Raw genomic sequence first — 18626 nt, forward strand, 5'->3', positions numbered from 1 at the left:
AGGGCCACAGGGTAAAGTGTGTATTGTTGTCACTCTTATCTGTTGTTACTCTGCTCAATCACTCACTCCTCCTGGGTTGAAGGGACCGGAAGAGCAGCTTACACATTGACCAGGCGCGCACACACACACACACACGTATGCAAACGTATGCAGACATAAAGACATACCTGTTCATTGGTGTAGACAGTGATGATGCAATTCTGCAGTCTTTCTTGCAGGTCTGCGACAGAGCCTACCTGCTAAAAAACTTCTTTCTGTACATACAAAGAAAAGACAAAACTGTTTTTCAGTTCTAGGTTGATGCATTTAAAGTTTGAATGCCCCTACATTTCATGGTGACATGTTTTAGTCATGCTTTAGTTTGATTTGTATATTTTAAGTATTTGCAAAGTTTTGCGATTGGACTGGAAGTTTTAAAAGTGAAAAATTACTTTGGATTTTTAATTCACCTGTGACGCAGTTGCCATTCACATGTCATGGGCCTTATGTTCTTAACATTGCCTTTCTGAGGCACTGATGAGTGTGTGGATATCAATCATTAAGCTGGCATTTCACTTTTTCTCACTGCCAAGCTGAAGGATAAACAAACCACTTCTGCATACAGATATCAGTCTGAGGGAGGGATGGCTGTTTTTTTTCCAAAAATAGCAGCGATTACATCCTTGGAAGTCAGAGACAGACATTACAGCCAATTATTAACATCGAACCTGCCGTCAGTTTGAGCAGCAATCTGCAGCCTTTTCACAGCTCTGCTCAATAACTTTATTTATTTACTATCTATGCCTATTTACTTAAATATTCTAAAAATGCTAAAAGTCCAATATGTTTGTGCTTCTTTGAAACTATAGCTTAAACTTAGTGGACTAGTCCAAAAGAAAGAAAACACTTTAACAGTCAAGAACCTAATTAACCTGATTTAACCTGATTTTATCTATAAGGCTAAATAATATCTGAAATAAATATTGCATTATATTATAAGAGTCATTTGAATTTTTTAATCAAAATTTTCAATAACTAAATTGTGTTTTAAATGCGGCTGAAATGTGTGGCACTTTGTTTTGTGCATTATGAACATTGCACATTTTAGTACACAACAAGTACACAAGTCAGTCTCCTCGGACACTTTTAGGATCAGATACTGTGAAATAAGGCAAAGTCATCATTTAAAAAGTGTCCTTAAAAAAAATCAATTGATTTGGGCTTCATTTGTTGCACCTGCCCTAAAAATAAACATGAATGAAAACTGATTTTTAACTTTGTCTTCTTGCTGCCGGAGGCTGCCCCCATGTGGCCAGATGCAGAAATGATAAGAGCTAATAGTTCAGATACGTCAGAAACAGAGTTTTATCGGTTTCACTTTTCTCATTCAGCCAGAATTATTATTTTTTATCCTGTTTTGTATATTGCAGGTGGGAATTGTCAACTACGAAAGAGTTCAATGATTAGCAGCAAAATTGATTGTGACAGTTTAGCCTGTATTTTCTCCTTATGTCAAATATGGTAAAAATAATGTCATCAAGTGTAAAATTGTAAAAATTTCAAATTCCGTGGTAAAAACCTAGAATGACAATGAAAATGAATAATATAATGCATGTTTTTATACTTTGATGGCTGTGGGGTCAAAAAGCAGTTTGAATGGTTTTAAATGGAGAATTCTTTGCACTTAACACTATGAATGTAACAGTTTTGTTTACACAATGTATTTTAGACTAATTGTAGGAGCTGAGATGGAAATTCAAAGATTAAACAAAAATACACAGTTCTGCCAAAATTTATGCTATATGCATGAACACAGCCAAAATGATAACAAAAAAAAAAAAAAGAATGGAAAGTGTGTAAAATGCGCCAAACAGACCCTAAAGGTTAAGCACATAATCTTGAGTTTTGGGAATCACTGAGTGACATTTTTCACCATATTGTGGCATTGTAAAGACTAAACAATCAATAAACTGTGAAAATAATCAGCAGATTAATGACAATTAAAGTTATTTTTGGTTGCAGCCCTGCATAACGTCTAAACTGATGGAGGTGCTCTGATTCTAGGACAGCAGGGTTAGCATGTGAGCTGAGGGTGTGAATGAGTCAGTATGTTCCATGTCACTTCAATGTCACCACACACACACACACACACACACACACACACACACACACACACACACACACACACACACACACACACACACACACACACACACACACACACACAAAGCCCCTGGCATGATGCATGACCAGGCACCCAGATGGCAGTGAAACACCGAGAGCTTTAGCTTCTGATGATTTGCATATCTCATCACCTGTGACCTTGGCACCGACGAACACACACGCAGATTATGTGAGACAGCGGGACCCTCTTCCCGGCCTCCTGTCCCCTAATCCTGTGCTCGGCTTGCCTGCATGGCCCGGTGTTGCCCCGCAGGCTTTAGATCACCCTCTTAAATCCCACCTGTTTAGCCTGGAGGGACATGGGAAAGCCAACACCACACACGAGCACGTGCCCCTTTGACACTTCCTAGAAAGACAGCATGAGAGCGGAGGATTATGTAGCATGGAGGTCTATCACGCTGTCACATTCACACAAACACACACATGTATCTTCTCCGTCATCCCCCTCACACATGCCTCTGTCCACACTGGATTTGTTCAGCGTGCCTGTGCGCCTACGATTCGGCCGAAGTGGAAATCTTTCTGGGAACAGTGATGAGAGAGGATTTGTTTAGGATAATATTTCACCTGACAACTCGGTATGAAATTTTGTGTTGTCTACAGTGAATGGAAGTCATTAGGGTGTTGGTGCCGTATCATGATTGATCTGAACTGAGCTGCTGGGAGAAAAGCCACCTTTAGTCACAGTCTTTTCCAACCCAGTGGCCAGAAAAATGTTGGCAAACCACATTCGTACATTATTATCTGATCGATACGTTCAAACTTAACAATTCAACAATGCTGTGGTTAATGTGTAGTTAGTATTAGGTAGGGGTGTTATGGCTTTTAAATAGTATCACAATATTTATAGGCTGTATTGGGATACGCGATACATATCTTGATATTTTGAAATCTGACTCCAGAAGTATATGATTACATCTTTTGACCTAGTGCCAAAAAAGTAAACACAAATCCCAATAATTTCTACTATGGAATTGCGATACATATTGAATCGATGCCCAAGTATCATGATGAAGTATCATGATGATGGACTAATAGCAAATTAATTCACATGTTATTTGCAGCCGTAATTTATAGATTCGGCTTAAAGTTTTGGGAACATGTGTTCTGAGATATTCCTAGTTATGGATTGAAGTGTCATAAATATGGACAAAACATTTTGGTATTTGACCACTGGGCGAGTTTCCATTACAAATCTGCGCAAAGCTTAAGTGATATTTTTAAAATGTTGATAAAACACAATTGCGGGATTACTGCGTTTCTACTTAGTGATGTTCTGAGAATTCTCCTCTGGTGATAACATTCAAAGAAGCATGGCGATGGATGTAAAACATTAGCAGGTTTATTTCTATTGCTGCCACCGTACTAGCCGTAATTTTTTCCAATGAAGGCGACGTGTTGTGCAAGAGATAATGAAAAGGTGAGCCCCTTAAACGTGGGTGCGGCCATGTATGAGGGATATCTGGGAGCTGATAGTCCACAATTTCAAAGACGAATTTTGGATTCAAAACTTCCAGATGATCCGCTTAACTTTTGAAGAGTTATGCGATGCAATAGCAGCTCTTGTAGCTCCTGCTGCATCTTGAGGGAGCCAGTTTCTACTGACAAACTCATCGCCATAGCAGCATGTGACCTATAAAAGCCAAAAAATAGTGTTTCTGTTGCAAATCTGTAACGTGGAGTTTTTTTTAAATAGATGTGTTTCCATTAGGTGTATTGTATAATTCCTATTTCAATTTCCACAAATTGAGGGTTAATGGAAACCCACCTACTGTTTATTTTTCTCCACTATGACAATAGAGCTTTTTGGATATACAGTTTCTTCAGCAACATCACATTTGTAATTGAAATTCTCTTGAAGGTATTCCAGCATATGGTGAGGATTTACACAGAGAAAAGAGGTTTAGTTTTGGCTGACAACACGTGGATCAACAGTCAGGTTTTAGCTCCCGTGTTGAAGATAAAGCCGAAAATATGAGCAGAACAAAAAGGCTATTCTGTCATTCCTCCGCAGTCCACACCCCGACTACAGCTTCATCAGCTCCCTCGCTGTGGGAGTGACGTTTTCACTGTGTAAACATTTTCCCAGGAGCACTGACCTCAGCACAGTAGCAGAGTCGCTGGTCAATCTTAACGTCTCTTTTCATATCGTAGAGTCGTGAATCACCCGGCAGCATGTGTGGCGTCTTTTTCTCTTAACTGAGGTGAAGTCATCGCCTAAGTCAACAAGATTTGATCTCAGACCAGGAGTTGTGGGTGGGCGTTGCTGCCATGACCTGTAAGGAGAAATATTTCATGCACATTGGTGCTTTTAAGTGTCGAGGGCCCAAACTGTTTGTCAAAAGGATTCATTTGGAGTCCCACCAGAAACAGGTCTGTTAAACATTTTAAGTTCATCTATAGCTCGAGAAACAGACTTTTTATGGATTAGAAAGTTGACTGCTGTGTAAGTCTTTTTTAAATCTATATTTTATTTTTTTCCTTTTCCAGATAGAAAAATCATTTGGCAGAATTACACAATTGTGTGTATAAAGTGGACATGAGTCAGTGTTTATGTTATGAATCAACTGCAGAATTTAAGGGGAACTCCACCAACTGAATATTTAAATATCAGAAACTGGGAGTACTGGGAGCTTGTGAAAACAGTTGTGTAATGTTTCCTGTTGCTCTAAAGGGGCTCTGTTAAATATGAGAAAGTAACTGATGATGTTGTCAGTGTTATGAATTGCAGGAAGTGCTGGTTACAGTATTTTTGGAGCTTTATCCACACTTAGTAAGCATACAATATCTACCCTCTGACACATTGACTGTGACCACTCTTTAAGGGCTGAAACCAATGATTTTTGTAGTCAGTTGATCTGCAATTTGTTTTCTAATCCATCGATTTAATTAATCAATTATTGTGCTTATAAATTGTAAGTAGAAATGTATCCGTCACAGTTTCTGGAGTTAAAGATATTTTGACATATCTTTTTGTTTTTTGTTCGACAGTCCAAAAAGGAAGGCGTTTCAGCTCACAGTGACATAAAAGAGACAGGAACCAAAGAATGACATTTTTGCTTAAGAAATTACTTACAATTATTACAATTTTATCAAAACAGTTGCGGAATAATTTTATGCTGATTGGCAATGCAACGAGGAATCGTGAATCATTGTGAATCATTTTTTTCTCTGAAATGTGTCGCTTGAGTCCCCCAATTTTCTGGAAATTAGGGAACTTTAAATAGCTTGAAATATATGTAATATATATCTAATACAGTGTATGAAACACATTAGTATAAGTGCCATTAAAATCCTAAATGACATCAAACATTTGGAAATCATTACATTTTGTATGATGATTAGGATTTTTTTTTCAAATGTCTTTGATTTCCTCATTTGAAAAATAGTATAGTATTTTCCTATCCACTATCACTAAATTGATTTAAAATACAATTGAATGATGTTCAGTATTAGAGCTGGAAGGAAATCTATTAGCTATCATCTATTAAATTAAATGCAAACTAATTTGATAATCAATAAATTGGTTTGAGTAATTTTTTTAAGAAAAGATCCTGAAATGTGAATATCTTCTGGTTACTTTACTCCTCTGTGACAGTAAAAAGGATTTCTTTGAGTTCTGAACAAACAAGATATTTGTGGATGTCAACTTTGGTTTTGGGAAACACTGATAGACATTTTTAAAAATTAAAGGATATTTTCTAGAACAAAAAATCTCATCTATTACTTGAGAAAATAATAACTGACACAGTTGCTGGCAGCCCTACTGAATATAGCATAAGTACTAAAGCTGACTAATACTTGTTTTCACAATTAATGCATTGATTTTGCTAAATATCCAATCATGTAGTGGCAGACTAAATCATTAATTTGTCAATAAAAAACTTCCTCAACAGATTAAATTGCATTCATTTGTCCCTTAACAGTATAATCTTACTTAAAATACGTTTATATATGTGTAGGCCTGTCATAATAAAACAGTTATGTTGGACTATACATTGCCCCAGAAATTATTGCAATAAACAATATTATAGTCATTTTGACACCTTTTTATGTCAAATATATATAAATAATACAATAGCATAATGATGCAAGTACACACTTTAAAAGAGAAACTTTTAATTCCTGAGGATATTAAGACACTGGAAAAAATTCTTAGTAAGTAAAACATTTTTAACTTTTTTGCAAACTTCAGTAAGTTGATAATGCTGTGATGTTCATTAGAACTACTTTTTGCTGAGGTGACACTCACGTGTGTGAACTAGAGCCCGACAGATAATCTTGGTTGAAATATTATACTTTTGGCATCGGCCTACTTTTTTTACTACTATTTTTTCCGATATGCGCCGGTAAGAAAATTTTATTACAGACCATAAAATGCAGAAAACGATGCTGAGGTGGTTTAGAAATGGTCACCAATTGACTGATGCTGAACAGTACTGATGTGTATTTTATTTTTATTTTCTTTACTTTAATGGTCAGCAAAGACTGATGCTGAACACATGCAGTACTGATGTTTATTTTATTTTTATTTATTCTTTATATTTGTTTGTGTGTAATGTTCAGTAGGTAAATTGTTAAATAAAAGTTGTTTTAAAAAGCAGCCTTCGTAGTACTTTTGCATAGTCATATCGGTGCAAAATCAGTGCACAATCCACATAGAAATGATGTATTTTCATTCCAGCTCAAAAGTTAGTAGTATATCAGTAATTGTTGAATTTCTCTACTATAAAATCTGTATCAGTCTCATATCGGCCGGGCCCTCACGAACACACATACCTCTGCTGCTGTATGTCCAGCTCTGACCCTGATTATATTTCCACCCTGCTCGCCCCACATCAGCAGTAGACATTGGGGGTTTCATCCAGCTCCTGGTCAAAAGCTTACTGCTGCCCCCAGAGCCTGCGGTCTGCCCACCAACAGTCGTAAAGAGACAGGAGGGACCCGGGACTCGCAGTCCTTTAAGTCTTTAAAGACTCTAAACGGTCTCCTACAGGGAGAGTTTAGACGGCCTGCGATGTTCGGGCTGGGAACACTGAACCGTTACACCCACAACATGTCTGCTCTGCTTCTCCTCGCTCTCCATCATGGGGTGAAGAAGGCGTTCACGTGTTTTAACAGACTCGGCTTTACCTTACCCCTGAGACAAGATGGCGGGCAAGTGAAGCATCTGGGGTCAAAGGTTGAGGCCACAGCGTTTGGTCATTAAATGTTTTCCAGGTCTCTGGTTGAGAGTTTTTAAAAATGTGGCGGATACTGTGGTGCGTGGTGCTTTCTGAGTAATTGATATCACAGGGAAATGTGATGCTGTATTTTAAGACCTCTAAAAAATTACCAAAATACAACATGCATGAATATAAAATGCTTGTATCTTAAAAATAAGGTCTCCAAATAAAAAATAAGCAATAATCAAATAGCTGAAAAATAATAATAATTGCACATTTTTATTCATTTTTTAGTCTTTAGCTTTCTCATTAATCAACAAAAAAATCTACTTTTAAACTAGAAGGTAATAACATAAAGATGCACATTTTTCTGTCCAAAATATGATTAATTTTGACATTTGACATTTGACACTTTAACTTCAATATTTTACACTTGGATTCAAGATTGGATTAATGCATTGATACAGAATTTATAATCCCTTTTTTGTGTGTTTTATTTAGATTCACAGAGAAAGTTCATTATAAAGCTGAGTGCAGCTGTGCTCACACAAGCCTTGGCCTCTGCAACCAGCCTCCACCCCGTGGTGTGAGTGCATAAATAAATAGAATTTAAATAATAAAAAAGGAAAAGGAAAACAAAATACATGTAGAAAAAAAATCTGAATTTCTAACCAAAAAAAGTAGAGGATATTTCCACTGAAGCAAAATTTGGCCTTTAATTTGAGTTTTAATGAGTTTACTCTCATCTGTGCCTATTAGGGCTACAACAGAGATAATTTTCATGATTAATAAATCAATTTATTAGTCCATAAAATGTAAGAAATATAAAAAACAATTTCCCAGAACCCAACGTGTTCAGTTTGCTTCTTTTATTCAACCAACAGTCAAAAACCCAAATACTATTCATTCATTATCAAGGAAAAAGTAAAGCAGCCATTCAAATATTAAAAAAAAACAGCAAATGTTTGACAATTTTCGCTTAAAAAAATGATCAATAATCAAAATAGTCTGTGATTAATTTTCTTTTTATTGCCTAATTGATTGATACACATTGCAGCTGTAGTGCCTATCTAGGCAGAAATATAGCGCAGATGACTTCATGCAAAGTATGTAAGACAGTTATGCATAATAAACAGAATAAGGAAGCTCACCGGAACATGTCGACATACTTCTTGTAAATCCATAGTTGTCATATTCAGCATTTCCTCTTTCGTAATATTTCAGAAAAGAGCATCTGACTCGTACAACAACATCATTTGTGAAAATTTGTGTATGGGCACATGATTTTATACTATTTAGCATTGCCCTTTAGTCTTTCCAAACTGCCATAGAGTCTGTAATGGAGCGTGTTAAGTTCATCAGCGGGAGGCGGTGGGTAGCAGTAACCCCACATGACACCACAGTTCAGCCCTGCTCCATTTATCACAGCCTCATTTGGCCCAGAGCTCCCTTGGCTGTCTTCTTGTCTCTCCCCTACTGCTCTTCTTCTCTACTATCTGTCTCTGTGTTTCTTTGCTCCGCTGTCTTGGACAGTTACATTTAACACCACAGTTAGATTGAGTGTACAGCTGTTTGTGTGTAACTGTGTTCAGTACTGAGGTGATAGTTTGTGATGTTGCTTATTATGTCCCCCTTTGCACATTCTGCATGAAGTGACCAAACCACCTCACATTATCAAAAACTCAGGGTTGTGTTGTGCTGTCTTATATCGTACAGCTGCAGCTTTGTATTGTGTCCTCCCCTGTGCATGTGCAGCAGTTGAGGTAATGTGAAAAAGATGTGCACAGGGTTTGAAATGAGCTTTTCTTTCCAGCTGCCGCGTTGCTGGTGGATTACAAAATCTACTAGTCACTCAATAGATTACCATTGTTTTTTTTGGCGGGTGAGTGAAGCATTCACTGACATATTTTACCAGCATTTGACTTGTAGCTGGTGCTCATTTCCAACCCTGGATGCGTAGCTGCACTTTTTCTGTATTTGTATCAAATAAATGCATTGGCACTATGTGGGATGAAAGCTTTGATTGAATAAGGAACTCTCAGTTAACCTGAGACATGCGGGTGTGATGAGTTTGTTGATGTTGTTCCTTCAGTTACGACCAGAGTGAAAAGATTGATGAAAAAAGATAAAGGATGCATTTATTGAATATGCAGAAAATGTCAGAGTCGATGTGTAGTAGTAGGTAGCGATGGGCAATACATTGATTTTATTGATTGATGCAAATTTGTGGTTTAGGATGATTTTTAAAATGAAAATCTACATTTTCTCTTTTTAACTTCCTCCGCTACTCTCTTTGCCCCTCTTTGTGGGAGAAATGTGTCTCACTCTGAGATTCACAAGACTGAATCTCCCACAAACACCCGGTGAAAAACAGCCAACATTAGTGGAATCATTTTCCCAATGCGTCCCATAGGACAGGAAAAGGACCCGTTACTGAACATGTGAAAAGATTACTAGAGAGCTGGAGGGGATGTCATCTTACTACATTTTTCAGTTAGCTTTTGTTAATTCTTATTGCTAAAATCAAAGAAAAACTTGTTTTGAGTTATTTCTTTGTCATTTATTTTATGTCAAGTCAGTATATATCACCAACATTTAGTTGTACATATTTTCCAGTAAAAAAATGTGAAAGTCGGTTTGAGAATTTATTATTTGAGCAGTCAAGCAAAAGTCTTTAGTCTGTGACTTTAGTCACAGCTGTGCCAGCTAATGGTAGTGTTTATTTGAAAATCCAAAATCTCTGTTTAAAGTTACGGTTGGTGTGAGGTCTACTGTAGATTTAATCTTGGGTTTATGGCAAAGATTAGATTAATAAACAACATTTAAGGTTACTATTTTGCTAGTTTTTCCAAAAGCGATGAGATGACCGAATGTGAGACAAGAAAAATGTACATCAGGCACACATCACTGTAGGATGCAGGACATAAAACAACGTCCACAGTTAAAAAAAAAGACTAAATTTTAGGGAGGCCTGTGTCGATAAAATTAGCATAATGAAGTCACATACTAGAGATCTACATAGAGATCTGATAGGCTGCTCCAGCGGCAAGACTGACCAATAAGGATCTTTAACTTGGCTTTAGTTGTGGGAAAGCTCACCCCAGAGAACAGAAACAAATAGATGTAATCAGCATTGTGTCCTGTGATAAATGCAGGCTTCTCTGTATCATGCTTGCATGCATGCACAGTGTTTCTGTGTTTCCGTTTCGTAGATATTTGTTTGTTGACGTGTGTGCATGTGCCTTTGTGTGGAGGTGCGTGCTGTTTGTGTACATATTGTGCGATATTGCGTGCCGCTCACATGTGTGACAGCCGGGCCTCAGAGGGGCAGATTCAACAACAGAGCAGAGGAGAGGAGGAGGAATGAGAGCAAAAGGCCAGTGTTGCTCAGCGGGCTGCGAATAACCGGCCTGAGGACATCAACAGGGCTGGAATGGAGTCAGAGAGAGAAAGAGAGAGGGGGGAGAGAGGAGAGGCACAAATAGGATGAGAGGAGGGAAAAGGGAAGACAGCAATTGTTTAGGATGGAAAGAGAGAAAAATAACGAGTGACATGGACTGAGAGCTGGAAAAAAAAGACGTATGAGTCAACGAATACTGCTGTCATTTAGATGTGTTAAAGGTTTGACATCAGTGCTCGGACTGCAACGTTGTCACACTACAACTTGGGAAAGACCAGGAGGTAGTCACACACACACACACACACACACACACACACACACACACACACACACACACACACACACACACACACACACACACACACATTGTTCTTTTATTCTATTTCACCCTCCATCCAGATGTCCACTCAGCAAGGATCCAGATGGCCTGGATACCCTCCCTATAGTGGAGAGGTGCTTTTTGACGCACGCACGCACGCGCGCACAAACACACACACACATACACATACACACACACACACACACAAACACACAGAGCAGCATGGCCGTGTTTTTCTCTCTCTGAGGGAGGATTAACTCTCCTCATTAGCGCTCCCCCGCCCCTCGCCGTGGTCTCTCCTCCCCCTCCCTCCCCTGTTGGCTTGCCTCGCCGTCATTGGCTCCTTCTATCAGGACCACCGCTGACTGGATCGCCGTGACTACAGGACACAGGGGAGCTGGGAGGAGGTGGGATGGGTTGATGTTGCCACGGTAATAGAGGAGGCGACCACTCACCGAATCATCGAGCTGGGGCTGAAATGGAAAAAAAAAGAAAAAAAATCAAGTGTAGGGGAAGCGGGTTAGAGGGTGAGAGAGGAGGGGAAAAACAATAACAACAACAGCGAGGGATTAGGCATCGGCCGAGCAATCAGGAAGTCCATTTAGGACAAAGCAGCGTTAAAAATCCTCCCAGACTTGATCGTCAGAGCTGAGCTGCCAGTCCGATTGGACAGCTGCTCAAAATCTGTGGAGGGGGGGGATAATAGAAGGACACAAAGGAAGGATGAAGTAAATAAAAGACAGGTGAAAAATGAAAAACAGCTCCTGTCTGTGATATTTCTCTGCTGGCGGTGAGTGCGAGGAGGTGAGCTGGCCGCTGTGATGCCGTGGGCACAGGAATAGAAACAGAGAGAGAGAGAGAGCGGGACACTGCTGGATATGAAGAGCATGCGTCAGCACTAAGGCAGGACGAACAGCAGAGATGAGCTAGGTGGAGAGCGAGGTACAGCGACAGACAGATTGAGGGTAGAGGTTATTGCCGTGGCGTGAGATGGGACGACAGAAATAGAGCCGGCTGGATTTGTCACCTCCAGTGCCACACCTTGGCTGCATCACCACCAGTGCACCATCCTGGCTGCAGCAGCTTCAACACGTGGGATTTCCTTGTCTGGGAGGACAATAACGACTATAGATCAATTTGGAACAAGCATTTTGACACCTCTGAAGATTACGCCACTGTCGTGTGAAAAGGACAAACCGCACTGTCATTTCTGCTTTTCTTCACAAGAGGAAGAATCCCTGCCCGCCCACAACGATGCAAAAATAGGGATTTATGTTCATTCTGCATCAAGAATTACTGTCTGCAGCTTGCCAGAGGAATGAAGCTCTTTCCATAAAGATAAGCACCTGTGTTTTTACAGTCGGTGAACACAGCCCTGCTATCTCTGCGTGAACATGAGGAACTCATTGTCCGGCCATTTTCAAGGAACGCTGACTCAACCTAAATGAGGAAGACAATGAAGGTTTTGGAGGTGTTTAGCGGCAGCGTTCGAATGAAATAATGCAGAACTGTGCTGTGAGTGACACACAGAGAACTGAACTCATCTTCCTAATGACAGCACAGACCTCAAAGCACGCTGACTGACCGACTGACTGACTAAGCGCGTGGGTTGCTCACTGGCTGGAGCGGTGGCTGTTTGAGGTATTTGAGGACACGTAGCCCCGGGCAGGTACCGGCCGGGCGTCGGAGCCCCACCATGGGGGAGACGGCAGAGTACCAGAGGCTGCAGGAGACGTCAGAGTCTGACTACCAGCGGCTGCCCAGCGATGACGAAGAGGTAGACCTCCACAGTTTGATTATAGTATACATGGATAAACAATGGGCAATTTCAGCAGGTATTATGGAGCCTGTCAGAGGAAAATGAGAGGGTGTGAGAGGATGAAAGGCTTTGTTGTGGTGTTTTCAGAGGGAGGGGTATTTCTCACGCAACAGAATTTTAGGTTGAAACAACAGCAGTCAGGTTAACAGCAGATTACGGTTCTCAGCACTTATATGAAGGCTTTATTCCTGTTAAAAGTGCAAATCTTTTTTGGCAGTAACTTAAGCAACAGTGTTGCATCTTTATTGTGTGTACAGATGTGGATTTGGATGGGCAACATTTGTGTGTGTGTGTTTGTGGCATGCAGCAATCTACAGGGCTGAAAACTGAAGCGAACATGGAAGTGCCAAAAGTGACAGTTTCTCCGATGCCGCTTCAGTCATTCTCCATAGATGTCTGTGTGAAAATACCCAACTTTACAGCAGAAACAAACGTGTTTACAGCCTGGTACAAAAAACAGTTTTGGTCTTTAAAGCCAATTTCAACATTCATGACTCTATGGAGTTGAATTTTAATTTAGCTCAACTGTCAACATAATAAGTCTTAAAGTTGTGCATAATTAAGGGTGTGGCCACTTTGTGTGGCAGATGGATACCGTCTTTTGACAAGTCACTGTCGTGGTTGCAAGTTGGTTAGGTGATGTAATGCTTAGCGTAACCTCAGATTCATGGAGAATAGGTGTAGCCGTAGCAGCCATTGTTTCTGTATGTTTTCAGTTCATGAAAGTTAATTAATGTTTTGGTTGTCTAACCATGTAAACCAAGCTAGCAGCTAGCCTTAGGGTTATCTCCACTCTCTCATCAAAAAATGGTCACCTCTGCTTCCAAAAGTCCAAAATGGTCGTACCACATGGGTGAAGTCACGGCGTTTACATCCATTATCTTCTAAAGTCTGCAGGGTTTTCTCACACATTAATTTATCTGTGGCAGCCTGCCACAACGTAAACATCTGCCGCCACAACTGCATTTATGGAGCTGAACTGTTTATTGGGAATATTTGTAGTTTGGTTATTTACAGTACACTTGGGGCACATTTGACGCAGTGGAACTTAACTGTTCGTCCTGCTGGGTCCAAAAGTTTGCACTCACAAACATCTGCAAACAGCTTCTCTCATCTGTTGATGTGATTTGATCAGCTGTGAATGGATCGACAGATTAAATATCCACCCAGAGGAAAAAAAGTCACTGAGAGCTTATTGGCCCTCTGTGTGAAACACTGGCCCCATATGGGCCATGAATGTTAGTCAATATTCAAAGACAGTCATTGTAATGACATTTTAGTGTGTTTTCATCAACTCTTTGAAACCTGAAAAAAATGCAATGAGCAGCTTAACAGGAAATAACCCAAAAATGAGCAAGAAATTAGTAAAAGGTTACAATAAAATTTCAACAAAAAAACAATGGTAAAAAACAAAAATAAGGAAGTGGCCTGGAGGAAAGTAAACAAAAAAATATTAGCTTTCTGTAGCATAATTTTTAAATGGATAATAATGATTATTATAACTTATAGTTTCCCCTCGTTAAAAATCTTAATGGTTTCCTCCTCTGTCTCTTTTTTCAATTTTTTAAAAAAATGTCTTGAATTTTGGGGGACATTTTTGTCAGATTGCTGAATGCCTTTCCCCCCCATGTTTTTGAAAGAAATCAAACCAATTTGCTTACATTTCAGAAGTCTAAATGCTTGTGAAAGAAATGTGAAAGGTCTCTCAATGCAGCACAAGAAATGGTTAAGGTCAATTTGTGTATTGTTGGTGGTGCATTTGCTCTTGACGAAGTGGCAAGCAAGGACATACAGCATTATTTTCGCTAATTTGTGTCAAGATAAGTCCTTTCACAGGAGACATTTTGACATGTCGCAGTATGAAATTTCAATAAAATTAATGTTGGCTGTATTCCACTTTGCGGCTTCAGTTTCATGGCCCTGGTACTGTGCACGCTGGCTCACTGTCACACTGTCATCACCTACCTGAGTCACGCCTGTGCTTTTCCTACTGCGACCAGAACAAAATGTGTGCTGTGAAAAAATACTTAATATATAGAATATACATCTGTTTATCTCTGTAAGCGCTCCTTTTTCTGTCGCACAGATCCAGCTCTTTTACACCCGTATGTCACCATCACTCCCCTCAGCCACCACATACTCACACTCACCACACAGCAGCACTTCTCGCCCACACACAAGGCCGGCCGCTGTGTGTGCGAGTTCTTGAATGCAGAACCATGAGGTCATTGATGAGGTGCTGCTGAATGAGCTCGGTGACAGGCAAACTATGACATTTTATAGCCTCCCACCTCTTCCGCAAACCCCCACGTCCTTTCACAAACCCTGTGATGTACAGACAGGCTTTGCTGTTCTTTTGGCTCGTTTGGGGCCAGCAGCGCCTTTTCCACTTTGCTGTCAGTGTTCTTACCTTTTTAAAATCTTTATTGGTAACAAACTGTTGGGAGGCTGATCGGAAATGTGGCAAAGAGAGAGAGAGCGAGAGAGGGGGGAGGACATACAGAAAAGTTCTCGTCTGGATTTAAAAAGTGTTTATCACTGCAGTGAATTTGCTTGTGTTGATATTGGCTTGTGGGAGAGAGGCTAAGTGTCCCCTGTGGAAAAAAATATGTACGGTAGTCAACAGCAAGAGACAAAAAAGTTTTTGATTGTCTCACTTGTGCCATAAATTACACACATGATGTATTTCAGTTTAAAAGCTAATTCTACAAGTCAAGAAAGTTGCAGTAGTTGTAGTTTCGTGTGAAAATTCTCAAATTTATTTAAATATACGTCACCAACGCTTACGTAACCAGGCAATGTTCCATCCACAAATGTAATGTGTCTTACCTGAGGTTTTTTTATGTGTGACTACTGGTGTTTTTTCTGCCACAAAGCTAAAGAACGAGCAAGATCTGTTGCTTGTGAGCACATCCTGGTTCAAAACAAAAGGGCATCATCGCTTCAGCGAGAGAAGTTATGACAGGTGTGTTTTGAATCCTGAATTACTGAACCACTAAGGATGTCACGAGTACTGATACTTAGGGACTTAATTGATGCCAAAATTCTGAAAAAGTGACAGCACTTGTTTTTCTAGTTAACATTTGTGACAGAAAGTTGTGACATCCTTTGAATTTTTGACATGTAGTCTTTCTAACTGTGTATTTTCAGTATTTTCTTCAACAGTTTTATGACATACTGCAACTTTCTTGACTTGCAAGAAATCTATCTTTTAAACTGACAAAAATGTGTCATTCACAGTATATTTCAAACACAATGTGTCTCTCGCTGACTAGATCATTTTTGAAGTACCAACAAGTGGTAGTGAATTAATTTTAATTTGATTTCATTATCAGATTTCTCTGAACATTTTCTTGCAAAATGAAAGAATGAATGAATGAATGAATGAATGAATGAATATTTATTTTGAACATGTAGAAAAAAAACAAAGTGAACAGAACAAAACACGCAAAAAAAGCAAACAAGCCTTACAGCCAAGTGCAATAAACAAAAACAAAAAAAAATAATCAGGCCATTTAAACTTTAATATCACAGGTCCAGAAATGATTATTTTCTTTATTCCTACCCCAATAATAATAGAAGAAGGAGATACTCTAATAAAAAAAAATCTGTTTTGCTGCAACCCAGTCGGCAGAATAAATGCTGGTATTGCACCTTGCTACAAATCATGAATACCTGACATTTGTATGTTTTGTTGTGCATACTTTGAAACATTACATTTGTAGTTAATATGACAAAAGCAGTGATGTCTCTTTAAAAAAATAGTCACTTTTTATGGCACTACATCCCAAAAACAAAGCAATGAGTTGGTCTCAAACAGCAGTCTGCAGCTTGGTCGGCGTCTCGCTTAGGTGTCATGCCATCCACCTTTCCCTCCATCTTCAGATGACAAAATCAACTTTTATACTATGTCAGTTGGGAAAAGTTTCTTCTGGCACTTGGGCTGCCTGACAGAAAGGGGACTTTGCCTCTCTTTATCGTGCAAGTTTTTCTACCGCTACTAGTATTAAAAGATTTGAAACGACACCCAGTGTGCACTGGGATTGACTCCAGGCCTCTCCGACCTTGTGGAGGATAAGCAAGTATTAAAAAATGGATGGGTGGATGAATGTGTAGATCTGTGCAACAGTTTAAATATCATGAATGTGGACTGTGTGCGGGTGTTTAGGGTCTGTGTGCTAGTTCAGCAGAGTTAAGCCGGTGGACCCTGCAGCTGTCCTGGCTTCTGTGGGCTGAATCAGATCACTCTCTCTCTACAGCTGCAGCTTTGTGCTGAACACAGCGGTTTGCTGATTTTAACACACAAACTTTAACAGACTGCATGCACCCATCTCTGTCAGAAACCCACAGAAATGTTAGAATTAAACAGACGTACACAGAAACAAAGAGAGAGAAGAGCAGTTCAAAGGCAGACAAAAACAGATAGATGTTAGAGTCGGCTGACTCCCTTCAAATGCACATTGTTTATCACAGCAGTCCTTTTTGCTTAATACAGATTCAGTCCCATGTTCTGGGGGATGAGTGGATTAGTGAGCTTCCAGCATCACTACATTGTTGAGCATCAGCTGTATTTTTTTTTTTATAAATCAAGTATCATAAATATTCTCTGCCTATCTCCAGGATTCCCACAGTCATGGAAAATCAGGGCATTTCACAAGCACATTTTTATGGCCTGGAAAAGGTATAGAATTAGCAAAAATCATTGAGAGTTTTGGAAAAGTCTCAGAATTATTAACCCTAAATTGGCTAGATTTCATTCAAAAATGAGCATCTTATAAGGCCGAAAATATCAAGAAATTAGTGAAAAGGACGAGAAAATTACCTGAAAATTGTCAAAAAAAAATAGAGCAAAAGGGAACACAAAAACAATCAAGGAAATTACCTAAAAAATAATAATAATGGTTAAATATATATATACTGTATAACTATATACAATTATGATTATAAATATAGTTTTTTTTAACATTTTTCCCTTTCCATTTAAAAAATAATTGACTTCTTTCAAAAACATGGGAAAAGGCAACACGCAACAAGCAGATCACTTGTGGCGTCTGACACAATGTCATAAATTGTTGTCGATACAGGTTTTAAAGGGTAAAAAATGATTGAAAGTTTTGGAAAAGTCATGGGATTTTGTTTTTTTTAATGAGATGGTTACAGTAATCTTTCGTGAATGACATTCAACGTAACGTAACAACATTTATTTGCTGTATCTGTTTCATGTTTGTTAGTTAATTTTCTCCCTGCATTCTCTCTCTTTCTGATTTCATTATGGTACCTTTAAAAGTCACGGAGAAGTTTTGAAGTTTTATCAGTGGAAATGTGTGGGAACCCTGTATGTCACTGCAGAACATTTCGTGCTACATATGTTGTTCACACGCCGTTGAGTGTCTGCAGGAGGTCAACCATCATTGACCGACATTTTTCACAAACGCCCTCCTTTCCCCTCTTAACCAGCTTTAGGGGATCAGAGACGAGATCACTTAGGATGGGTGTTTTTTCAGGGCGGAGGGGATGTTAGGAAGCATTAGTGGGGGTTGTTTTGGCATTCTGGCATTATGCATATTAGTCCAGGCTACCAAAAGGGGACACATATGTCGTGTGTTCGCCTGGAAGCAGCCTGTTTGTGTCCTAAACTTTTTTCATTCCCACAGTCTGTTCTTCTCGCCCACCACCACTCGCTGCCTCTCCTCTCCTGACTCTGTGAATGATGAGGTGGCGTGGGGTGGGGGGATTTAAGGAGAGCGTAAAAAGCCAGAC

The 18626-nt window shown here is 39.4% G+C and overlaps 1 protein-coding gene across 4 annotated transcripts in view; it reads left to right on the forward strand.

Moving 5' to 3' along the window:
- Positions 1-18626, forward strand: part of tnk2b (tyrosine kinase, non-receptor, 2b) — a 78701-nt gene that overhangs the window by 16320 nt on the left and 43755 nt on the right. Inside the window, exon 1 of one of the 4 annotated variants that reach the window (XM_088085849.1) lies at positions 4100-4536. The exons of 1 other annotated variant lie outside the window; for it this stretch is intronic. In XM_088085849.1, coding sequence (XP_087941975.1) covers positions 4435-4536 — 102 coding nt within the window. In that variant the 5' untranslated portion in view covers positions 4100-4434. Of the gene's footprint in view, positions 1-4099; positions 4537-11260; positions 12825-18626 lie in introns of those variants that run through there. 2 more of the 4 variants (XM_088085845.1, XM_088085848.1) reach the window with 2 other exon arrangements.

The sequence above is a fragment of the Plectropomus leopardus genome, chromosome 12 (genome assembly GCF_026936395.1).
Source record: "Plectropomus leopardus strain MGB_pleo_1.0 chromosome 12, ASM2693639v1, whole genome shotgun sequence".
NCBI classification, from domain to species: Eukaryota; Metazoa; Chordata; class Actinopteri; order Perciformes; family Serranidae; genus Plectropomus; species Plectropomus leopardus.